This window comes from Dermacentor silvarum, chromosome 4 (genome assembly GCF_013339745.2).
Source record: "Dermacentor silvarum isolate Dsil-2018 chromosome 4, BIME_Dsil_1.4, whole genome shotgun sequence".
In the NCBI taxonomy this organism is placed as follows: Eukaryota; Metazoa; Arthropoda; class Arachnida; order Ixodida; family Ixodidae; genus Dermacentor; species Dermacentor silvarum.
In genome coordinates, this window is record NC_051157.2 from 14,949,505 (window position 1) to 14,975,819 (window position 26,315).

General features: G+C 47.6%; 1 protein-coding gene across 1 annotated transcript in view; it reads right to left on the reverse strand.

The window, feature by feature from the left end:
- Positions 1 to 138, reverse strand: part of LOC119448221 (beta-galactosidase-1-like protein) — an 87,711-nt gene extending 87,573 nt beyond the window's left edge. Inside the window, exon 1 of the mRNA XM_049665141.1 lies at positions 118 to 138. Coding sequence (XP_049521098.1) covers positions 118 to 138 — 21 coding nt within the window. The remainder of the gene's footprint in view (positions 1 to 117) is intronic.
- Between the last annotated feature and the right edge of the window lie 26,177 nt (positions 139 to 26,315).

A 26,315-nucleotide genomic window follows, 5' to 3' on the forward strand; every position in this document is an offset into this window, starting at 1 on the left:
CCGAGCTGGCCAAACGGAGCACTGAGAAGTATTTTGCTTTCTATCGATAATCAACCGTTCAATAAAAACGAAATTATCAATAACCTCAGATTTTTACAAACAGCGAAAGAGGCTCACCCGCGATGGTTCTCGCCCCATTTCGTCTTCGTCTTCCACGTGCGTTGTGGCTAAACGCTGTTAATGTTTACCCATCCTTCTTATTTATTTATTTATTTATTTATTTATTTATTTATTTATTTATTTATTTATTTATTTATTTATTTATTTATTTATTTATTTATTTATTTATTTATTTATTTATTTATTTATTCATTCATTCATTCATTCATTCATTCATTCATTCATTCATTCATTCATTCATTCATTCATTCATTCATTCATTCATTCATTCATTGCTGTTAGCCCGAGGACCGCTACAGGAGTGGGACACACTAACACGCACAATAGATACAGCATGAAAAAATATATAACTAAAAGGATAACATAGACTTCTCAGCAGAGAAGCAAATCAGTTTAAATTGCAAGCAATGTACAAACTAAAATATATATATATATATATATATATATATATATATATATATATAGCTATAGTTCTGGAAAAGTTAGGATTTATATATAAGTTGGTGGCAAAAAGAATTTCGTATACACGTTGCAAAAATTATTGAACGCATGAAGCTGACATGATAGAGTCAGGGAGTGCATTCCATTCAGTAATACCTCTAGGAATAAAACTACCTAAAGCAGTAATTTCTTATTTGAGGTGATTGGATGTACTGACTATGGTGATGTCAAGGTGTTTAATTTGTTAGGATTTTGAAATACTAGTGTTTGTCAACAACCAAGTGCCCATTGGTGATCAAGCAAACATATTTCTATCGCTCATGCATCGCAGATCTAGCTGAGGTAAGTCGGCAAGCTTACAAAGTTCTGTGGGGGATTGGTAGTGACGATACTTGTTGAACAGGTTTGGTGTCTCGTTTACTAAGCCATACCCGTTCATAATTGGATGGGCCGACACCCTACCTGTTGCATTTGCTGCCATCAAAGAAACAACACTCGGAAAGTTTTCATTTTCTATGGAGGGAGAGAGAGGCTGAGACCTACGAGCTATGACCTAGACCTACAAGTAGCCGTCCGTACTTTAACTAGTATTTCTGCTCAACATTCAAAACAAACAAAACTTTGACAGTCAGACAGAAATTGAGTCTGATACCTCACTGTGTTCTCCGCTATCAGCGACCGCGGAACCCAGCCACTCATTTGGGCACATGAGGCTTGGAACCATCAGCAATAGACGTGAGAGTTCTCCAGTCTCCCACTGATTCCCCTAAATCCAAGGCGAAAAAAAAAAAAAAGAGCAGTGAACACTACGTGCAGGATGTGTTACGTTCTGCCGTGGAATCATCCATACTAGGATCACAATATAGCATCAGTAAGAGTTTCTTCAGTGGGATTGCCGCTCAATATCATCCGGTTACGTTGACTTACTTTATCTAGTTCATATTTTAATTCCAGATATTATTTTACTTCAAGAATCATGGCTTTCGTCACATCAGCGATTTATTACTAATCATATTTTCAAACATTTCATTTAGATCTCCCTGGTAGAGGCCGGAGGCCTGCTAGCATTAATTTCCCCCAAGAAATGTATCGTAAGGTAACTGTCTCTTTTGAACATGTGTCCAGACTGCGAACATTTAGGATTATATTTTATTGCGATATCAATTATATGAACACTTCAAGCGGGTTTCTGCCGTTGGCGTCGCCGCCGTGAGGTTCCGTATAAAGTCCAAGGGCAATAAAATCATCGCCGCGCGCCATATGCGCGAGTGAAAGCGCGCGGGGGACGCGCGCTTTCACAGCCACTGTATTTTCACGGAGAGCGAACGCGCGGCGGAGAGCAAGCGCCACTTCTTTCGTCGCGCGAAAGCCGTGGGCACGGTGGTCGAATAGGAGAGGTGACCAAACGAGCGCAATAAGCGCATCGCCGAAAGGTAGCGCAAACTCCTCCTCTCCGCGCCGTTTCCTCCTCGCCCCTCCCTCTCGGCCGCCATTAGTGAGCGAAGCGCGCGGCCGCTACCGCCCGCTTCATTTCGTACCGCATGTGGCGCGTTGAGCGCTTGCTTGAAGCGCGACTGTTCTGGGCGCTATTTCACAAGGCTGTTCGTACGTAAGATATGTAGTACCTTCAATTATTAGTAGAATCTGCGTCGCTCAGACGAGGAAAACGAAAGGTAGAACAAGTTAAACGCAGTCCTAAGCAGTCTTTACTACTGCTGATTGTTTCTCGGAATCGAATGGTGTTCTGTTTACCTGACACATTTACGAAAACCAAGAGCTACATCAAAACTATGCACACACAGCACGGCGGAGATATTTATGTGCCAAATACCCTCAACGTGACTTTTTTTTCTAAAGTGCATCCGCGCGCTTTTGTTTCCCCTTAAGTTATATGTTTTGGTTCCCGTGTGTGCGCGCGCTTTCTGCGTTTTGCTCTTTCATTGGCAACTGTTCCGTTATGCTAATTTTATGAAAAGTCATGCTGGTATTCATATTGCCAAAATGCGCCCTTTTTTTCGCCGCAGAGCCTAAACTGGGACTTTTTTTTTTATTTACGCAGTCGTTTGCTGATGGTGAACTCGCGAACGCACCCACCTTCCCGCGTTCATCACTAACTCGGTGAGAACAGCGATCAGAACCTCCCTCAGTAATCACCTTACTCGGTGGCAGTCAAATTTCTTTCTTCCGATGTGGAGGAGCCATATCGCTCGCCGTTCGAGGTTTCGTTTGCCACGAGGAATCGCAAAAAGCTTGCCCCCTTGGCAATGCTATTCGAACATCCAACAGTACAGCAAGTGGGCATTGTGCTGCAGCCGAGCGCGTCTTCAAAAGTGTAAAAAGCCTACGCTCACGCACAGCGCACATGTGTCCCGGTCTTTGTACGCTCACTAATGGCGCCGTTTTCCCACTGATAACGAAAGCCGCGCGGGTTATTCGTCACGTGTCAAGCCTCGTCCAATGGGATAGCGGAAACGGCGAAGAAGTCAGGAGAGTGGGGAGGGCGGGGAGGAAATTCTCCTTTCCTATTTGAAACAATGGTTTGCGCTACCTTGAACATACAGGGACCTTAGTCGTCGAAGCCACGGCGCGCGCCAGTCGAGCCCCGGCCGGTAAAATCCTATATAAGAAAAGTACCGCCAACCATCTACCTATTTCCTCCGCCGTCTCCTCGCCTAAAGCGCGTTTTTTCTTTACTTTTTGCTTGCGAAAGCAAGTCGACGGTGGCGCACCTAGAAAATCCACGTTGAAGCTTTCAGGCCGGGCGCGCGCCGCCGCTGCCGCCGGCGACTGCGGCTGCGCAGAGGACTTTCAACATGGCTCCGAGGCGAAAAATATATATATATATATATATATATATATATATATATATATATATATATATAAAGAAGTGAAAGCGCGCGCTATCATCGTCCAATCGGAGATACAGGAAAGAGAGAAGCGGCGTTGATCAAAGGATGGCGGTACTTTTCTTATATAAGATTTTAGAGCCGGCTCTCTCGAGTGAAGCCGAACGGACGGTCGTGGCCGAGTGGAGCTCAGCGCAGCAGGAGCTGCATACCAATGAATAAGTTCAATTTTGTTTATTTTTATTTGGTTGATAGAAGTGTTAGGGTACCCGAGCTATCTATATATATTGTTTTTCATGCTTCTTTAGTTTCTTGGTTAGTTTGGTAGGGCGTTAGTAGGTAGCGAATAGTTCTTTTTTTTTTTTCTTCGGGGGGGCGGGGGGGGGGGGGGGGGGGGGGGGGAGCGGGTTGTGGTGCACGTGTTGCATGGTGAAAGCAGTGTAAAGCGGCAGTTTTAAACCGCGTTAGGGAAGCTAGCGGAGGTAGCCGGATAGCGAGTTTGCCGTACGGCTTACCGTGGGGCTTTGTTCAGGTATTTTGGTGGGCTTTCTCGTTAGGTGGTCGGGCGGACAGTGGTGCGGCAGGCTAGGAAGGACAGGGGTGATGACGAGCTGGTGCAGTGCGAGGAGTGCAAACGTTGGTGTTATTTAGACGAGACGCACTTCGCCAGCTAGTTTAGCCGACGCTGAGGAGGCTAGCTTCGCGTGCAGGTCGCGTGAAGGATTTAAGGGGGCTGTGCGGCGGATGGAAGGGGAATGGGCAGCCAGTGTGGAAGAGCTCAAAGGGGAGCTGAAGTTGGAGCGAGAGCGGCGAATTGAGCTCGAAACTCGGATCGGCGAGTTGCTTCACAGGGAGGGGACCGAGGCCGTCCTGGTAAAGCGAATAGCTGGCTAGCTACAAGAAGAACGGGAAAAGCGGGCCGTGCTGGAAGAGCGGGTGGAGGCGCTAATGGTACAGGCGGCGCGTAATCCCGGGTCAGCTCAGGCGGGCGGCGGGGACAGCGCGGAGACTCAGGCAGAGGCATGCCATGAGAGCAGGGAGGGACGCCTAGGGGCCGTTGAACAGCAGGCGAGAGCCGGCGGCAACACGGTGGTTCCACAACCCTACAGCGAGGTAGTGCGGCAGGCTTCGGGTGGGAAGGGACGAACGGCAGGGAGCACATCGTCACGTGTCAGTGGCGCACGGCGGGTAGAGAACCAGCTAGCGCGAACTGGAGGACGACAATCGCAGGCGGGAGGCAAACGTGTAGAGCGAAGGGTCCTAGTGGTGGGGGACTCCAACGTAGCTAGGGTTGAGGAGGGCGTCCTTACAACAGTGAAGGCAGACGGGCGGGTGAGGGTGGAGGTCCAGTCAGGGAAGTGCATGGTTGACGCAATGGCAAAAGCTCAGAAGGTGGTATCGGACAACCTCGAGCATGAACATCTGGTCGTTATCCATGCTAGTCTCAACGATGTGCTGAAGGGAAGGAGCCAGAACCTAAACAGACAGTTAGAGGTTGGGTTGCGTAAACTCAGAGAAACCTCTGCGAATGTGCATGAGACCATATGCACAATCCCACAGGTCCGGGGCCAGGCTAGCGGGATGGAACGGAGTGTGCTTGAGGCTAACCGGGTCATTAGGGGTCTGAGCCGACCACTTGGGTACGGCATAATGGAAGTAAACCGGGAAGTGTACGAGTCTGCATGGCTCCCACCCTTTTGCACAGGATGGCATTCACTACAGTGGTGCCACGGGCGGGAGGGTAGGTAGTAGGATAGGGCGCCAAGCTACGGCTTTTTTGGGGGGACCCAGAGCCCTAAGACCACCAGTGTAGACGAAGACGGACCCAGAGAGGTCCCAAGATTCAAGAAACGTAGAATCGGTTGGAGAAGAAATAGACGTAAGCACCATAGGCAAGGTCATTCTGACATAGGGTACATTAACATGCAAGGTGGCAGGAATAGGCTGAAGTGGGAGGAGATAGACGAGCAACTAAGGTAGGAAAAGCTGATGGTATACGGGTTTGTGGAGACACATCTTAGGGACATGGAGCAACCTCCCTGTAATCCTGACTATGCATGGGAATATTGCAATAGAACAGAGGGCAGCAGAAAAGGGGGTGGAATTGGTGCATTCATTCATAAAAGTATGAACTGGCAAAGGGTCAGACAGGAATGCAAGGAGCATTTATGGCTAAAAGGGAAAGTTGCAAGAGAGCAGACACTCCTTGGCTTTGTATACCTGTGGACAGGAGCAAATGCCAAAGAGGAAAACAAAAAAATGCTGGAATGCATATCAAGTGACATTAATGAGCTAGGAGAAGGGTGCGAGATTATGATACTAGGAGATATGAACGCGCACATAGAAGACATGGACGGGTACACAGACTCAACAGGCAACATGATGCTGGATATGTGCGAAATGCATGACTTAGTTGTATGCAACAGTACTGAGAAGTGTGAAGGGCACATAACATGGGAGGTAGGGAGCCTGCAGTCGACGATAGATTATGCACTAATGTCACATATATGATGCACGATAGGCTAAATGTAATGAACATAGATGAATATGGCTCCAGAAGTCTAGGTAGTGATCACAAACGTACTAAGGTGAGTTTTAGAAGGGAAATGAAAGTAGGTAGGAGGCAAGATGAACAACCAGGTGGGATATTTTACTCGGAAAAGCAGCTTGAAATAGCAACCCAGAAAATTGAGGAAGTAATTTCAGAGGATACAAAAACAGAATGGACATATGCAAATTTAACAGGGTTATTTGAGCTAGAGCTTGCTAAGGTACGAGTCAGGACAAAAGGGAACAGAAGACGTAAACCCAAGAGCTGGTGGGATGAGGAGGTTAGGAAGGCCATAGAGAAACGTCAGGAAGCATCCAGGGAACACAGATATTCAAAGCAGAGGGGTCCCGGAAACAAAGAAGGTTAGAAAATAATCTGTTCTCATCGACACAGTGTATTGAAATAGCAGAAAAGGAACACAGGCCCCTATGGCTTGCATTTCTGGATATCAAGGGAGCCTATGGCAGTGTAATCCAAAAGGATTTGTGGGACATACTGGGCACTCTAGATGTGGAAGATGGAGTAAGAAATCTTTTAAAGGATATCTATAAAAGTAACAAGGTGCTTATAAAATGGGAAAACAAGGTATCTGGGCCTATAGAGATACAGCAGGGGCTCAGGCAGGGGTTCCCTCTGTCACCTCTGTTGTTCATGCTGTATTTACAAGGATTAGAGAAAAAATTAGAGAGGAGCGGACTTGGCTCCAACCTTTCCTTTTTCAAGCAAGGAGAATGGATTAAACAGTCATTACCAGGACTCATGTACGCGGATGACATTGTACTTATGGCTGATAGCAAGGGAGACTTGCAGACATTAACGGACATCTGTGGTAAAGAGGGAGATATCTTAGGTTTGAAGTTTAGTAAAGAAAAATTGGCAGTCATGATTTTTAATGATAATCAGGGCAGCGAGCATAGGATACAGGAGGTTATACGCTGGAGGTGGTGGATAAGTACAAATATCTTGGAGTGTGGATAAACAATGGGGCTGAGTACCTAACGGAACATGAAAAATATGTAACGGCTAAAGGTAGCAGAAATGCAGCTGTGATGAAAAATAGGGCACTGTGGAATTACAATAGGTACGAAGTGGTGAGAGGGATTTGGAAAGGGGTGATGGTCCCTGGTTAGACTTTCGGCAATGCGGTCCTGTGCATGAGATCAGAGGTTCGAGCAAGGTTGGAAGTTAAGCAGCGAGGGGTAGGTAGACTGGCTCTGGGAGCACACGGAAATACACCAAATCAGGGGGTACAGGGTGACATGGGATGGACGTCATTCGAGGGCAGGGAAGCCAGCAGCAAGATAGAATTTGAGGAGCGATTGAGAGAAATGGCAGAAAAGCGGTGGGCAAGGAAAGTTTTCAGTTATTTGTACATGAGGAATGTTGATACAAAATGGAGGAAGCTCACCAGAAAGCTGTCAATCAAATATTTGGACTGCAGGAGGGGTGCAAACCAGGAAACAGCGGTTAAGAAAAAGGTTAAGGAAACAGAGAGGGGTCTGTGGAAAACAGGGATGCAGACGAAATCAGCACTGGGAACATACCGAACTTTCAAGCAAGAAATTGCCAAAGAAAATATCTACGATAATTCTAGGGGAAGCTCTTTGTTGTTTGAAGCCAGGACGGGAGTATTGCGGACTAAGATGTACCGAGTCAAGTACCAAGGTATACCACGTTGTGCTGTGCGTGTGGAGAAGAAGAGGAAACGGCTGAACACCTCATACTTTTCTGTAAAGGGCTTAACCCTACAGTGCAAGGCAACGGGGCTGATTTTTTCAAAGCATTGGGGTTTAGGGACAGTGAAGGCAAAATAGACTTTAAGCGGGTAGAAATAACCGAACAGAGGTTATCTGATTGGTGGATAAAATCAAGGCAGGGGTGAAATTTCACCCACCACAAAGTACAAATTATGTTAATAGTCATGGCTAGGTGGCGTATGCCACCGCCCGATTTAAAGGGTTCAGCCTCATCCATCCATCCATCCATCCAGCGTAGAGTCACTGGAGAGTATCGCATTTGTTTTCCGCACGCCGCCGCCTGCCGCGGCCACCGGTGATTGGGGCACTCGTGTCACGTAACCTTTTGCCGCCATATTTCTTCCAAGCCCTTTCAGTTGGCACGTCGAACCCGTAGTGTACGCACCGCCTACGGAGAGCACTTCGCTGTTTCGTTCAACGCTTGCGTTGCGCTTGCGAACACAGGCGTCAGAAATAACCCATCATCATGCCTGGTTGCTGCGCCTTCGGGTGTAGCAAGCGAACGGAGTCCGGGAAGGCATTTTTCTGTATTCCTTGCGGGAAGGACTACGGTGAACGACGTTCTGCGTGGCTCCACAGAATTGGCCGCAAAAACTTCGCGCCCTCGAAGAACACCCGCTTGTGCGAGGTAAGTTTCTTGTATAACTAGTTTGCTGGACAGTTATTGCTTTCAAGTGACTGTACTTGCGTGTGACCGTTAAACTTTACCTGTCCAGTTCACGCTCATCACTCTGGGTGCGGCTATTGATCACTATGTAGCTAGCACACATGGTTTTGAGTGAGCTGTTCGGTTCGCGCGGCTCGCTTTGTTTTGCGCTATTGAAAATCGCCCAGTACCTATCTTTCAAGTAAGGTCTCCGGTTCGCGCGGCCCGCTCTGCTTTGCGCTATTGTTTCCAGTAAACTGTTCGGTTCGCGCGGCTCGCTTTGTTTTGCACTATTGAAAAATCGTCTCCGGTTCGCGCGGCCCGCTCTGCTTTGCGCTATTGTTTCCAGTAAACTGTTCGGTTCGCGCGGCTCGCTTTGTTTTGCGCTATTGAAAATCACTCAGTACCTATGTTTCAAGTAAGCTCCTCTACTTAGTGCTGTTGAAAACATCGCAATACGAACTTTCTAGCAAGCTCTCCACTGTTTCATTCGGTTTGCGCGCCTTGTTTGAAGAAAACGTACGTATACATGTCAAGCAAGCTGCAGTGCCTGATTCGCGCGGCTCGATGGAAACAACATGCATTTCAAGTGAGCGTGTTGTGCTACAGAATAAAAGGAGGCGGTTCCCATGAATAACGTGTTTTAAACAAGCACCAGGTCTATACAGAAAATGTTGCTTCAAAATGTCTTCTATAGATTTCCTGACTCTGTTTTTTTGCGACTACTTACACTTTAGATATTTTAAGCACTGTCACAGGGTAGGGTTATTAACATTCCTATTTTTCTTTGTTTTCTCCATGGAAAAACTATAGGACCATTTCATTCCTGATGATTTTGAGAAACCAAGATTCGAATCGGAAGACCGGTATGCTGTTGTCATGCTTGACGAAATAAATTGTTGTTGTGACTGTTGTGAAATAAATATGTTGCTTGCCTCCACATCTTACTTTGTGACTGCATGCTGTTCTGAAAATGCGAATTTTGCTGACAGCATGAAGCAATTCGGGGACAAATGGTATGGTGTCCCTTATACAGGGAGGCTGTAAAATAGTAATTTTTATTGCAAACCTGCTACAGCATTATTACGAATGCTTGTCAACTGGCACAGCACCTCTATAAACAGCCTCATACATCTTTTCATGCCGTGAGTGCAGTGACAAGAACATCATTTAAAAAATAGAAGTGCTCAATGCTACAATTCCGTTTCAGAAACCTAGTTTTTACCGTGTCTTCGCAACTTTTTTTTCGAAAACGACTTTTTGTGTTAATGATCCGATTCACATAAAGGATATACAATAAAAGGAGCATGCTCGAAAATATAGGAAAACCGCACCACTGTTTAGCACTGGCAATGTCAACACAATACTCCAGAACACAGTAACAGATTGGAATTAAGTGCACTAAAAGGTTGACATTATCAAAGGTACCAAAAAAAAAAAAAGAACATTAGTACACATTCTTTATAGCCGTATGTGGATACCTGCTTGAGTTTCGCGTTAATTAAAAGCTGTTAACCAGTCGTTTACAACGTTACCTTCAGAGAGCTTATTTCACAAATCGACGAGAACATTACAAGCACGCATTCGCAAACACGCCAGTAGCCACAAGATGCGAAGTTTGCTTGCAGAGGCTGCTGGCGTTTTATCACTGATACGTGACAGGCAACTTTATAAATCTACATAAAAATTACTGCGTACACTTCGCTCCGATTATATAGATAAACAAGCGCAGCAGTAAGCTGTTTACAGGCGCGGATCCAGGGGGGATGTCCGGATGTCCTGACCCCCCCCCCCCCCCCCCCCTCAAATTTCTGCATCGCCCCCTCGCTGACAGGTGGATGGCCCTGTCGCAAAAATATATATATATATGGCCGCCAGCATTCTTCAAAAGTATTTTTCGCGAGTACCATTGGTATCCGCCCTGTAGAAGTAAAGCTAGCTCGCTCACAAGCTTAGTTGTATTCCGTAGGAGTGTGGTGTCGCGAAGTTGCCGTAGTTTTTCTCATGAACACCTTGGACCTCCTGGCGCCGGCCGTGCCTTACTCGTCCCGTCGGTGGCGTCAAATGGATGAGGGGACGTCCCTTTTGCCAAGCACGCCGATGTCCGCGCGAGCGCCTTCGCGCCTGATAAACTTAGTTTCCCCTTGGGGTGTCAACGGTTGCCTCACTGGCTGTCATTGGTTCCGCGACCAACCTGCTTAATGAAAGAGATCTCTCGCTGAAGTGTTCATATATAAATAATAACAACTAACAGCTAAACTAAGAACTACGTATAGGCAACTTTTTTTAAAAACTGTAGCAATCATTGTGATCACAGTTACACGTTGACAATACCCAGCACGAGCACAGTACCGTTCGTACGCTACAAGTTTTTCAATGTAACTTCGCAGTTTTATTGTCGTACATTTTAATGCATAGGAGGCTCAAAGCCGCCGGATCGGTTTATCTAAGTGGTCGTTTTCGCGGAGCGCGGCGAAGCCTCGAGCAGCGGCTGCGAAGTGGGGGAGCCTGACGTCAGCGGCCAACGCCAGCGCGCGGGCCTAGGATGGCGTCGCGTGGTTAGAGAAACGGGAGCAGATGCGCGCCTTGTGTAAAAGGATGACGTCGCGTGGGAAACAAAACATGAAGACGCTGGCTCGCGCTCTCGGCTACTACGCCACATCGTTCTTCTTGTAGGTGGCGTCGTGAGTCTTCATACGCGGTGATTCGCATATCGTAAACAACCAGCGTAGTGGTTGCCGCGTTGGAGCTTCAAAGCAAACGAAGGTGTATCAGCCGAAAACAAAGAATCTTCTTAAGGAAATCAAGGTGTCCCAACAGAACTCCAAAGATGGACCCGTGCCTACGCATTTATAACGAACCTGCAAAAGATCATCCCAAATTTTATTTTAAGAAACAATACAGGCTTAGATATACCGGGTGTTCAAAATTAAGTTTTATGGTTTTCTTAAAATTAGACACTGGCAGGCACGTGAAGACCATCTGCGCAAATAAGTTATGTGGCCAGGGGGACACAAAGTGAGATGATAATTATCGCTGTTAGCAGCCGAATTAACTAAAATTGAATAATTAACTTTTTATTGACGTCAGTAAGTGTGTATGTTTGTATTAAAAAGTTAAAGGCAGTCGTGTTTCTACACAGTTTCACTTGGAAGAATTCTTCTAGCATGTCTGTGCTCCGACATATCCAACTCCAAATTTTAATTGTCGTTCGCATGATTACGCATGCAACTTGCAAGAGAGTGAGGATCGGCGCAAAGCTCCTCCCTGATGTGACACCGCTGTTGCGTGCGGCATTTAGTCTGACAACGGGGCGGAGGCATTGGCAAAGATAATAACTGTCCCCCTTCCCCTCACGGCTGGTGAAATGAAAAAAAAAAAAAAAAAAAAAACAATCGAAGAACCCGTAACTGCTGTCGTAACACACGACCGCGCAGCCTGTAAAGATGGCGGCAGCTGCCATGCCGAAATAATGGCGCGAGCGGAGAAGCCGGAGGGCAGTACGCGTGCGTAATGGTGACTAGACGACCGGGCATGGTCCTTGCCTGGGCTACGCAAATAAAGTGACTGCTGATTTTCAAGTATTGTAAGTTTTATTGAAATCAAGAGTAACAACGGCACCATCAACAGCAGAAACCTTTTTAGCTATGCTAACGTATATTTCATACTGCCGCTTTCAGTTTGGTGTTGTGAAGTACAAATCTCATGACAACACTTCACCCATCAAGATGTCAATGCCCTCAAAATGTTCAAAATGCCTCCCTTCCACAGCAACGCAAAGCATAAACCGCTCTCGCGTCGACTCGATTATTCTGCGCAGTACGACAATTGAAATTTGGAGTCGGATATCTCGGAGCACGGACACGCTAGAATAATTATTCCGACTGATACTGTGTAGAAACACGACTGTCTCTAAGTTTTCAATACAAACATACCCACTTACTGCAGTCAACCAAAAATAGTTGTTCAATTTTAGTTAATTGGGCTGCTCACAGCGATAATTATCATCTCACTTTGTGCCCCCCTAGCCACATAACTTATTTGCACAGGTGGTCTTCGCGTGTGCCTAATTTTAAGAAAACCATAAAGCTTGAACACCCTGTATTATCAGGCACAGCCGCCAAGCACATGGCTGTATTGGGTAACGTCCTTTTCCTATAAGCTCGGAGAAACCGATACCTGGCTTCGCTACAGCTCTTCTTCCTCTTTCTGGGGTTTTACGTACCAAAACGAGTTCTGATTATGGGGCAGTGGCGCACCGACGGGGGGGATTAGGGGGTCGTAACCCCCCCCCCCTCCCCCTGAGGCCGAGTTAACCCCCCTTTTGTTTAACCCTTTTTCTTTCCTTGCGCCTTTGAGTACTGCAACTTAGATGTAAGATGCGCAATCGTTTGCACACTCGCAAACTTGCGCAAAAAGAGCATTTTTTGACAATTTACCGTGAAGAAACTCAAATTAGGGCTGTTTATATGGTATTGGCAAACTAAGGCAAACTGTCAACCTCCCCTGGCAGAGATCCTGGGTGCGCTACTGTTATGGGGCACGCCGTAGTGGAAGGCTCCGGATTAATTTTGGCCACCTGGGGTTCTTTAACCTGCACTACAACGCAAGGACACGGGCGTTTTTGCATTTCGCCTCTACCGAAATGCGGCCGCCGCGGCCGGGATTCGATCCTGCGATCTCGTGCTCAACGCCTGAGCTGACTGAGCCACCACGGCGGGCTACAGGTGTTGCTCTAGCCGTATAAAACGCGGGTTTACCGTGAGCAAAAACGGTAAATTTCGGTAAATAAGAAAGGCTACTATCATCATCATCATCATTGACAAAAGCTGACCCCCCCCTCAGAAAAAACCTGGATCCGCCCCTGGCTGTTTACATTTGCTTGCTTTTGTACTTCGAAAGGACGCGAACGAGCACTATGAAGGCAACCTGAACACCCACTGCACATTCCATCGGCTGTCAAGCGGCGTTTTTAGCGCAAGCACAACCTCAAGGCCCAGTTTTCATGTAAAAGACGTTTCAAGCGAATTCATTGGGAGCATACAAGTATGTTTGCAGCAGCTCTGCACATAGCTCGTAGAGCATCGGAACCATCGCCGCACATTTTATACGCTCCGTCGCTTACCGCGCAGTACGTTCAATTCCGTCGATATCTTGATGTAACTTGTGGCATGCACTTGAAGAAAAACACAAAAATAATCCAGTTTCGCGAAACGGGACTCGAAATCTAGGGGGGAAATCCGTCAGTTAAGTCAACGCTACTCAATGCACGCTGGCACCGCTACAGCGCGTCGGCGGTCTGGAAGGAACATGGCCGCCGCCACCCAATGTTGCCGTCATGCCGCGTACCTTTGCGGTACTCTGTTTTTCCAGTGATTCTAAACCTGCGCTGCGACCCCACCCTTCGGCCATAGCCTCCTCGATGCTTCGGCAATGCGGTCCTGTGCACAGTGTTGCCAGGTCCGACGAGGTGGCGTGGCCAAAAGCTAGAGAAGTTGTAGCCCAAATGTAGCCAACCAGAAAAAAAGTGCGAAATATTTCGTAGCCAAATATAGCCATTTTTATTTGCAGTTTTATTTGTGTATACATTTTCACATTCGACTACGGTAATCCTTTTTTGCACAACCCGTCGTAACAAAATGTCCCTGCCACCGTGACATCGGCCCTTGACATCAAAAAGAGCGACATCATGCTTGCACATAACACCTTTTGGTTGGTCGGGCCCGGAAGCTCTTAAGTTCCAGTGAATCGCTGCAGATGGCGAAATCGGTGCTTTTATTTTATGACAAATAGTACTAAGTTATTATTTTTAGTTATCTGCAGTAATATTAACTACTAACTCTGCTTTTTAGCTGTCGTGAACGCAAAATAATGTTCAGCGTCATCGATCTCTCATGTCATCTCTGCCTACGGCGTAGAAGTTCAGCTGTCCAGCGATCTGCGACGGCGACGTGCTCACGGCTTCTTTCTTTATGAGCTAAAACAAGTCTTTCGCGCTACGGTATCTCGCTTTATTTGTCTCATCGTCCTATATTGATTCTCGTTTTTTTTCGTGTTTTTTAATTAGCGTGGCCCGGATTAGCAGGGACACACACTACCTATATAGTGTCAATTTACATCAACCTGGCCGCCATCATAGGTCTCTAGCACGCCAAGAACATGCGGTCAGAAAAGGGACAGGCAACAGATGCCACTCACTGACTGAATCGGTGTAAGCGAAGCTTTAAATATTACTGTGCAAAGCGGCACACCCGGGTAAGAAGCGCGCAGTCGTTTTCGGCGACGAGCACGTCCCGACCTCGCTCGAAATGGTAAAAGCCGCGACGGCACACTCTATATAGAGCAAAGGTAAACAACAAATTGATAACAGTGGTAATGCTGTGAAATCCGGTTACTGTCAAAAAGCAAACAATGTTGATAAAATAAAATAATAAAATAATAAAGTAAAATAAAATATACCATTTTATGAAAAGAAGAGTAATTTATACTTTCGTGTTATCACGTTTAATTACAATTTAGAACTTATTCTATTAGCAGCATGCAACTTGTTGCGCTTAGTTTTGAGTAACCAACTTTACGTACCTTCACCCAGCCAAGTCAATCCGTGTTAGGCCTACGAGCCATGAAATCGAAAATTGAATTCGGAATCAGCGGCGTCTAATGAATCCATCTTCATTACACATGTTAGTTGAGAGAAAGCGACAACCGCAATCACTTCTCCTAGCTTACGAACTTCACGCGTTACCACGAATCGAGGCCAGTTTTGGGCTAGGTTAGAGCTAAGGAAGTTTGAAAAAAAATTATTGGTGAGGTTTTACGTGCCAAAACCACGATATAATTGGAAGGCATGACGCAGTGGGGCACTCCGGATTAATTTTAGCCACCTCGTGTTCTTTAACGTACACCTAAATCTAAGTACACGGGTGTTCCTTGAACGAAATTTGGCCTTGAACGAAATGCGGCCGCCGTAGCCGCGAATCAAACCCGCGTCCTCGAGCCAGCAGCACGACACCTCACGAGCTAAGCAAACACGGTGGGCGAAATTCATGTACGTGGAGCGCTGATGTCATCATGGCAAACATGCATGTTTCGATATTAGCAGAATGAATATCTGCATCCGTGACGTTACGGTCAAACCATCTAGAAGTAAAAGCACCAGGACCCACCTTTGGCTCAGGGTCTTCCTCTCATTCCTTTTTATACGTTCTCACGTACAATTGGCCTACTTCCCCATGTTTGGATTCTCCTCGCTGAGGAGGATCCGATCTTACGTCCAACCTATCGAAGTGAATCTCGAATGTAAGCACGAAGAAAAATTCATCTACCAGGAAAAGGAAAATGGAAGAAGAGCTTAAAACTTTGGGTAACAGCGCAAACAGACGACCACAAAAAGGGAGACACGGACACACAGGCGCTGTTACCCAAAGTTTCAAGATGTACCAACTCGCCCAAAAAGAAGTATTGAGGAAGAAGAGCTTTGCGCCAGAAATGTGGAGTAGGTCGAAAGCAGTGCCCGGCGCGATACTTCACCCGGAAGACATGGCCATGAACACAATTGAGCGTGTCATCCACCCGTGGTTCCCTTCTTTCATGTCGATGCCACGATCGCCCGACGGCCCCGACCCTGTGTTATGGCTCTCCCTTCCTGAGCATAGCCATGTTAGTACAGTGTACTGAGAAAAACCCAATACTCCCAGGTTCATCCCGATGCCCGGGAATCGGGTGCGTAACGGTCAAGCGAGGTGTTATGTTTAAGTTCATCAAAGATCAAAGCCACCGGTTCAGACAACGGCGCAGAGAGGGAAGGGAAGGCGGGGTGGGGTTGGGGAGGGGGGGGGGGGGGTCATTTCGCGCACGTACAGACGCCCAGCCAGCTAAAACATAGCCTTGGAGATTTGCTTCTAGCCGACCAGAGCCACCTCCGGAGCGTGGATTAGGGTGCCACTTATAGCCCAAACAAAGCCAAGTCGCAGATTTTCAGTAGCCCAAATATAGCCACATAGCCAACTCGTCCAAGTCGACGCCAAAAATTTAGGCGACGTTTAGCCAGTGTTGCCAGGTTTGCTACTTGGAGCCAAATTGGGCTACGGGAAATTTTTTCCCGTAGCCCAATTTGGCTCCAAGTAGCAAATCTGGCAACACTGGCTAAACGTCGCCTCCCCTCCCTCCCTCCCGTCCCCCCACGGTCTTTCGCGCGACGGAAAAAGTCGCGTTTGCTTTCTATATATGGTCGTTGTGAAGGAGGAAAGAGACGCTTAATTTTGCAGCCCTTCAGGGAGCACGGCGCAGAACGCGCGTTTGCTCTCCGACTTGCGTATTCCCTCCCCTGCCAGTCATCTTGCACCCCTTCCTCATCAAAGAGCTGTGGGAGGATGCCCTCCGCGACGGGCCTCCCGAGGTCCGCCGGGCCCTAGTTCAACGGGCCCGTGCTGTCGCTGAGATCGTTCTAGGGACCCCGGACTAGGGGTCCCTCCCACATTCTTACTACCTTTTATTTTTGCAATAAAATGTTTACTCTCTCTCTCTCTCCGACTTGCGTTCGCTCCCCGTGAAAGCGCGCGTCCCTCGCGCCCGTTCACTCGCACATACAGCGTCCGGAGCGCGGCGACGATTTCATCGCCGTTGACGTCATACGGAACCTCACGGCGACGGCAGAAATCCGCTTTCGAGTGTCCATATAATTGCTATCGCAATAAAACATCCCTTTTCTCGGTGCCTGATGATGATGCGGCAGTTAAAGGGACCATGAAACGATTTTGACGATTTTGTACAAACGTACTGAGTCGTTAGAGTAGGTCAAGCGCTCCACGTAAAGCGTGTAATTTATTATAAGGTTTAAAAAAAAGTACATCGCTACCGATTGCAGCACGCCAAGCGGCTGAGTTTTGTGCCCAGAAGACGCGATTTGCCCAGAACACGTAATCGATAATTTTTTCAACATTATGGTGAACAAATGTTCGTAATAATTTAGACGTTAGTTAATTTGTTCATATAAAAAGAAAGTAACAGAAAGAGAATGCAGACGGACATGTATCACTACACTAAAAGCACTTCCGGCCCACAGCAAGCGTCGTCTGCTTGTGTTAAAACGTGCTCCGTGTTGACGAGAGCTGCGCAGTCAGTGTTGGTCTTGTTCTTTCTTTTAGCAAGCACCATGGTGTGCCCTTGCCTTGTGGGCTGCAAACGTAGCGATCGGCGACATGTCAAGCTGCGACATCGTGCCCCACTGCACGGCAGCAGACGAGCGGAGTGGCTGCAGCGCATCGGACTGACGGTATCCAAACGGCGCCAGTATCTACGCGTTTGCGGCCGTCACTTCACGTCGAAAGATTGTCACAATATAATTTAGCTTGCCCGGTATTCAGGTAAACGCAAGCGCACGTGTACTGGCCGTTTTACCACGTTTCACGTGATGAACGGAGGGGCAAACGTGAACCAAACGCGCAGCTAACCGGGCGGCCGTTGTAGGGCGCCAGCGGCGCGCCGGCGATGGATGGATGGATGAGGCTGAACCCTTTAAATCGGGCGGTGGCATACGCCACCTAGCCATGACTATTAACCTATTTTGTACTTTGTGGTGGGTGAAATTTCACCCTTGCCTTGATTTTATCCACCAATCAGATAGACGTCAGACTCTGCCCAGGCGGCGCTGCGGAAAAACCCGCCACCAGCGCCCCCATCGCAGCCTTGGCGCAAACTGAGTAGTGCAAAGAGAGCTGTCCGCAAGCGAAGCTGCATAGGCCACAATAGAGCCCCGTCTTTCGGTTTTGTAAAGGCACGGTTTCCTAAAAATCAAGGACCTGGAAAGCTTCTTCCGCCCATCCACGCTTCGGAAAGGGAGCAGAGCGAAGTACGTGTACAATGTAAAAGAAGTTTCAGGTGTTATTTCGGCGCACTGCAACTCGCAAGTACGTACAGCGAGCATCGTACAACGTCGAGTTCGAGGCAAGCACTCCGACGTCCGTTCTCTAGCGCCTAAATGTGTTAAATTTGGGTACGTACATAATGTCAAAGCGATGAAGTACATATATGATTAAGTCAGGTAACTATGTAGCTTACGGTCAGTGGTACAAAGCTCGCTTTATCAGGGGCGGACGGCCCTGGCGACCTTCGCCTTTTCAGTTGCGTTCTCGCTTCAGCTCTCGCTTCCTGGGCGTTCGAGCGTGTTATCGCGCATCTTCGAATGTTTTCTTCACGGTTGTCTTCCGTTTGTATTTACTGCAAATGGAGATACGTGCGTGTCCGCTTTCGCGGGATACAACCGAAGGCAAAACAAACCAGCAGACGCTTAAAACAACACACGCGCACAAATTAATGTAAAGAAACGCGACATTTTTTTTTTTTCTAAACACGTGCGTTACTAATTCGCAATTACTCATCCAGTGCTCCCACAGCAACTTGATTGCTCAGATTACAAAAAAAAAAAAAAAAGAAAAACGCTGTCAAGAGGGCTCAGTGCATTGCGAAACGTGCTCGTTGTATCGAAAAAGCCGAAACTAGAAATAAGCTCGCGATACCACAATTCCCTAGAACATGATTTTGAATTCATAAAGGAACCAAAATGTTTGGTTAAACTGACCTGCCAAATCTCTCCGTTACACTTGCTGAGTAAGTGGAGGCGGACGTGTGTAAACAGGTAGAAACATCGATGGCACATACGCAGGATGGTTCACAACTTTGTTTATTCTGTTGCCAACGAAGAGGCGGCTGCAGATTCCTCAGTTTTCGCTTGGTTTCCATAGTCCCCCGTGAGGGCTACGCAACACAATTACAGCAGAACAACATTATCACACTTTCTCATGTGAGCGGCTGTGTTGTGGAGAATGCGAGTAATTCGCTTACCCAACACGCGAACGGCCCGTATCTAGCGCTCTCTCCTTTCTCCTTCATACGACCGCGATGGAAATCGGTAAAACTGAACGTTGTTATTCAGTCCTTCACGTTCATGGCAATTTACAACGCAACAGTAACGTCGATTGCGGCGTTTCTTCGTAGCGCGCGGAGCTGTCGCGGTTGCCGTCGTGCTCGCCATCGCCATAGAAGGAGTGAGCCAACAAGAACTTTACGGCAGTTCGGCGGCACGTCCGACTAGCGGAGAAATTCATAGCTCTCATTCTGGCTGTTAAATGCGCAAAACATTCGCAATATGAACAAAAATTAAGTTAAATCGTTGTTTCGCACTCGCTAGCTGCTTAGGCAACTTAGCAAGGGAGTCGGCCTTTGCACTACCACGGCCGCCTGGATCGGCGCGCGCGGCGGGGTTGCTACGGCCGTCCCATTCGACGCGCGCCCCATTGAAAACATGTAATTGAGGAAGTTGCCCCGCGCGCCGTGAGGCGGCGCTCTGCTCCCACCCCTCTGCTGACGGCGTTGCGGCTGTGAAGATGCTTGGAGAGATGCGTATTTGACATCGTGCACGTGGTGAAGATAGGTTGAGTGTTGGCCCAAAGTGGACTGACAGTTGCAAGAAACTGCACGAGAATCAAGGCATGTGGTGATAGATTCTTAAGCCGGCTTTACACAGCGAGGGTGTTTCTTTGTAGCATAATACGATAGAGATGCAGCTAACGCATAGGCAGGGTGTTTACGCGACTTTGCGTGGCGCATTGCATGCGCCTTGAGACGTATTCTGGCGAGTGAGTTGCCGCTGTGCCGAAGCGCTTCCCCTGATCACGCTCGTCATTCTTTTCTTGCGCTCGCTGTTCCCTTCAAAAAGAAAAGTATTTCATAATCGTGGTCACTGTATGGCTAAGTTCTCGGGTCGAGCGCTGTGTTCACAGAAGTCTTCATATACAGAAATCACGGTGGTAATAATAATTTTGCAGTACATTTTCTCCAGCCTGATGTACCGGCCGAATTAATTATTCGGGGCCCTTGCATGCGCGTCGCCTTTACAATGTGAAGTTCCCACGATACATCAGTGGTGCTGAAGCGGCTTTTCCATCAAGCCTCGAACTACTATATGTTACTTGGAAGTGTTGCTGCTGAAGGCCCTGTGTAACTAGCATATATGCTTTCATATGCATTTCACATTGTTGTACCACATTGAATTGAGGCAAGTGATTTGTTTTTATAATCTCGCCGGAAATTCTGCGTGTAATTAGTGTATTTTTCAAAAACATGCCGTACTGCTGCGTGCCATGCTGCAAGTCGAGCACCAAGAAAAAGCTTGGTCTAAGTTTTCACGCATTTCCAGTGGAGGAAACTGGAGCAGTGGAGCTTTAATTTGTCCTCACTTAGAGAGCTGCCCTCTTTTTGCTTGCCAGCTAGGCAAACGAAAAGCATGCATAAGCGATTTCTTCATGAATTGCAAGCAAATTTATAAAGCCCCTACACTCAAATATTGGCGCAGTCGTTACGGACACAGCGGCTTACCGCAAAAAACTAATGAGTAAGCCACTGAGCCGAAAAGTTCTCCGCGTTTGAAGGAGTACTGCGAGTGCACAAGCGCTGTGTGTTTGCTATCGTAAATAAATTGTAGGTATTGTGAATGTATTATGCTGGTAATTTTGCCATGAATACAAACATGACATTCAATTATTTACTGATGGATCAGAAAGTTGCTGAAAAATGTCTGTCCGTGGCTGTCGACTCAGGTAAGCAGCTTGATACTTCGTGCAGGAAGACGCGCGATGAGTTCGCTTATTTAACACGATTATTTAACACAATAAACAGCGCATTCGCATGTACAGATGCAAGACTGCCTCGACTTCAGCTCTCCATTTAAAAGCACCGAGTCATATCTCTCGCTTTCCAAGGCGTATTTTGACAGTCAATTGGTCAAGCTGGGGAAAATACAAGTCATAAACAAAAGTTTGCGGGCTGCGGATTCGCGCAAAAAAAAATAATAAATATATAAAATCTTGGTTGCCTCGTCAGTCAGCTGGCATTCCTTCTAGCAGATAGAGCTCGAATGCCTTCTCTCGCGTGCAGGCTTTCCATTGGCATGCTGCGCTTGCGCGCGCGGAAGTAATTTTCCTGCAAAACTTTGGCTTACGAGTGTACGCGTTTCGGGCAGCATCATCCTGACAGAGGCTGGAGTGCAAAAAAAAAAAAAATGCGTCAAGGGACATCGGTGCTTTTGTGTGCCTTTTTGTTCGGCACAACTTCTCGCGGTTTATTATGAAGCGATATTTTCATTATAGCGCGAATTATAGCGCAAATCGTCTCGCGCGCAGCCGTAGCAAGGGAGTTGAGGGGTGGGAGGCGCGCGCCGCGGTGCGGCGAAAGCAGCGGCCACGCCCCTTTCCGCAATTACACCCTCTCCGTCCGAATGGGACGGCCGGAGCAACCCTGCGGCGCGCGTCGATCCAGGCGGCCGTGGCACTACTCAATTATTACCTCTTCGCACCGACAGGTGGCGCTACGCGTCTTGCAAAACTCCAGAGTCTGACGTCTATAACCTCTGTTTGGTTATTTCTACCCGCTTAAAGTCTATTTTGCCTTCATTGTCCCTAAACCCCAATGCTTTGAAAAAATCAGCCCCGTTGCCTTGCACTGTAGGGTTAAGCCCTTTACAGAAAAGTATGAGGTGTTCAGCCATTTCCTCTTCTTCTCCACACGCACAGCACAACGTGGTATACCTTGGTACTTGACTCGGTACATCTTAGTCCGCAATACTCCCATCCTGGCGTCAAACAACAAAGAGCTTCCCCTAGAATTATCGTAGATATTTTCTTTGGCAATTTCTTGCTTGAAAGTTCGGTATGTTCCCAGTGCTGATTTCGTCTGCATCCCTGTTTTCCACAGACCCCTCTCTGTTTCCTTAACCTTTTTCTTAACCGCTGTTTCCTGGTTTGCACCCCTCCTGCAGTCCAAATATTTGATTGACAGTTTTCTGGTCAGCTTCCTCCATTTTATATCAACATTCCTCATGTACAAATAACTGAAAACTCTCCTTGCCCACCGCTTTTCTGCCATTTCTCTCAATCGCTCTTCAAATTCTATCTTGCTGCTGGCTTCCCTGCCCTCGAATGACGTCCATCCCATGTCACCCTGTACCCCCCGATTTGGTGTATTTCCGTGTGCTCCCAGAGCCAGTCTACCTACCCCTCGCTGCTTAACTTCCAACCTTGCTCGAACCTCTAATCTCAAGCACAGGACCGCATTGCCGAAAGTCACTAGGGACCATCACCCCTTTCCAAATCCCTCTCACCACTTCGTACCTATTGTAATTCCACAGTTGCCCTATTTTTCATCACAGCTGCATTTCTGCTACCTTTAGCCGTCACATATTTTTCATGTTCCGTTAGGTACTCAGCCCCATTGTTTATCCACACTCCAAGATATTTGTACTTATCCACCACCTCCAGCGTAACCTCCTGTATCCTATGCTCGCTGCCCTGATTATCATTAAAAGTCATGACTGCCGATTTTTCTTTACTAAACTTCAAACCTAAGCTATCTCCCTCTTTACCACAGATTTCCATTAATCTCTGCAAGTCTTTCTTGCTGTCAGCCATAAGTACAATGTCATCCGCATACATCAGTCCTGGTAATGACTGTTTAATCCATTCTCCTTGCTTGAAATAGGAAAGGTTGAAGCCAAGTCCGCTCCTATCTAATTTTCTCTCTAATCCTTGTAAATACAGCATGAACAACAGAGGTGACAGAGGGCACCCCTGCCTAAGCCCCTCCTGTATCTCATAGGCCCAGATACCTTGTTTTCCCATTTTATAAGCACCTTGTTACTTTTATAGATATCTTTTAAAAGATTTCTTACTCCATCTTCCACATCTAGACTGCCCAGTATGTCCCACAAATCCTTTTGAATTACACTGTCATAGGCTCCCTTGATATCCAGAAATGCAAGCCATAGGGGCCTGTGTTCCTTTTCTGCTATTTCAATACACTGTGTCAATGAGAACAGATTATCTTCTAACCTTCTTTGTTTTCGGAACCCATTTTGTAGTTCCCCCAGCACCTCCTCGCTCTCCACCCACGCCTGCAGTCTGTCCTTTATAATCTGCATCACCACCCTGTAAACCACTGACGTCACTGTTATGGGACGGTAGTTGTTTATGTCGGCTTTGTCCCCCTTTCCCTTATATATCATGCTCATCCTGCTCAGTCTCCACCCGTCAGGGGCTTTACCGTCCATTATCATTTTGCTCACTGCCTCTCTTAATGCTTTCTTAGATTTTGGGCCCAATGTCTTTATCAACATAATTGGGATGCCATCAGGACCTGTCGACGTGCTACTAGGAACCCTCTTCTCTGCCCTTTCCCACTCGCTTTGTGCCAGTGGAGCCACTGCACTGACTAGTCCATCCTCACCTGATTGAGCACATGCTATGTTTCGTTCTTTAAATTTTTCTGTCATCATTGTTCTTATATGTTCCATTGCCTCATCTCCCTCTAGTCGAACACCTTGAGCTGTAACTATAAACCTCTGCTCTAGGCTAGTCTTATTACTCAAGGAGTTGAGATGTTTCCAAAATTTCTTCGCTGCTTTTCTATCCTTTTTGTTTACTTCTGACAACCATTGGCTCCCCTTTCTTCTGATCTTCTCATTGATCAAATTGGATGCTTCCCTTCTACAGTTTAAGAAGTTGTTCCATTTTCTGCCTACATCAGCTTCTGGTTCACCCCTGATGATGATGATGTATGGTGTTTACTGGTGTTTCTCTATGGCCTTCTTAACCTCCTCATCCCACCAGCTCTTGGGTTTACGTCTTCTGTTCCCTTTTGTCCTGACTCGTACCTTAGTAAGCTCTAGCTCAAATAGTCCTGTTAAATTTGCATATGTCCATTCTGTTTTTGTATCCTCTGAAATTACTTCCTCAATTTGCTGGGTTGCTATTTCAAGCTGCTTTTCCGAGTAAAATATCCCACCTGAACCAGTTCATCTTGCCTCCTACCTACTTTCATTTCCCTTCTAAAACTCACCTTAATACGTTTGTGATCACTACCTAGACTTCTGGAGCCATATTCATCTATGCTCATTACATTTAGCCTATCGTGCATCCTATGTGACATTAGTGCATAATCTATCGTCGACTGCAGGCTCCCTACCTCCCATGTTATGTGCCCTTCACACTTCTCAGTACTGTTGCATACAACTAAGTCATGCATTTCACACATATCCAGCATCATGTTGCCTGTTGAGTCTGTGTACCCGTCCATGTCTTCTAGGTGTGCGTTCATATCTCCTAGTATAATAATCTCGCACCCTTCTCCTAGCTCATTAATGTCACTTGATATGCATTCCAGCATTTTTTTGTTTTCCTTTTTGGCATTTGCTCCTGTCCACAGGTATACAAAGCCAAGGAGTGTCTGCTCTCCTGCAACTTTCCCTTTTAGCCATAAATGCTCCTTGCATTCCTGTTTGACCCTTTGCCAGTTCATACTTTTATGAATGAATGCACCAATTCCACCCCCTTTTCTGCTGCCCTCTGTTCTATTGCAATATTCCCATGCATAGTCAGGATTACAGGGAGGTTGCTCCATGTCCCTAAGATGTGTCTCCACAAACCCGTATACCATCAGCTTTTCTTGCCTTAGTTGCTCGTCTGTCTCCTCCCACTTCAGCCTATTCCTGCCACCTTGCATGTTAATGTAACCTATGTCAGAATGACCTTGCCCCTGGTGCTTACGTCTATTTCTTCTACCGATTCTATGTTTCTTGAATCTTGGAGCCTCTCTGGGTCAGTCTTCGTCTACACTGGTGGTCTTAGGGCTCTGGGTCCCCCCAAAAAAGCCGTAGCTTGGCGCCCTATCCTACTACCTACGCTCCCGCCCGTGGCACCACTGTAGTGAATGCCATCCTGTGCAAAAGGTTGGGAGCCAGACTCGTACACTTCCCGGTTTACCTCCATTATACCGTACCCAAGTGGTCTGCTCAGACCCCTAATGACCCGGTTAGCCTCAAGCACCCTCCATTCCATCGCGCTAGCCTGGCCCCGGACATGTGGGATTGTGCATATGGTCACATGCACTTTCGCAGAGGTTTCTCTGAGTTTTTGCAACCCAACCTCTAACTGTCCGTTTAGGTTCTGGCTCCTTCCCTTCAGCACATCGTTGAGACCAGCATGGATAACGACCAGATGTTCATGCTCGAGGTTGTCCGATACCACCTTCTGAGCTTTTGCCATTGCGTCAACCATGCACTTCCCTGACTGGGCCTCCACCCTCACCCGCCCGTCTGCCTTCACTGTTGTAAGGACGCCCTCCTTAACCCTAGCTACGTTGGAGTCCCCTACCACTAGGACCCTTCGCTCTACACGTTTGCCTCCCGCCTGCGATTGTCGTCCTCCAGTTCGCGCTAGCTGGTTCTCCACCCGCCCTGCGCCACTGACACGTGACGATGTGCTCCCTGCCGTTCGTCCCTTCCCACCCGAAGCCTGCCGCACTACCTCGCTGTAGAGTTGTGGAACCGCCGTGTTGCCGCCGGCTCTCGCCTGCTGTTCAACGGCCCCTAGGCGTCCCTCCCTGCTCTCATGGCATGCCTCTGCCTGAGTCTCCGCGCTGTCCCCGCCGCCCGCCTGAGCTGACCCGGGATTACGCGCCGCCTGTGCCATAATAACGCCTCCACCCGCTCTTCCAGCACGGCCCGCTTTTCCCGTTCTTCTTGTAGCTCGCCAGCTATTCGCTTTACCAGGACGGCCTCGGCCCCATCCCTGTGAAGCAACTCGCCGATCCGAGTTTCGAGCTCAATTCGCCGCTCTCGCTCCACCTTCAGCTCCCCTTTGAGCTCTTCCACACTGGCTGCCCATTCCCCTTCCATCTGCCGCACAGCTCCCTTAAATCCTTCACACGACCCGCACGCGAAGCTAGCCTCCTCAGCGTCGGCTAAACTGGCGAAGTGCGTCTCATCCAAATAACACCAACGTTTGCACTCCTCGCACTGCACCAGCTTGTCATCACCCCTGTCCTTCCTAGCCTGCCGCGCCATTGTCCACCCGTCCACCTAACGAGAAAGCCCAATAAAATACCTGAACAAGGCCCCACGGGTT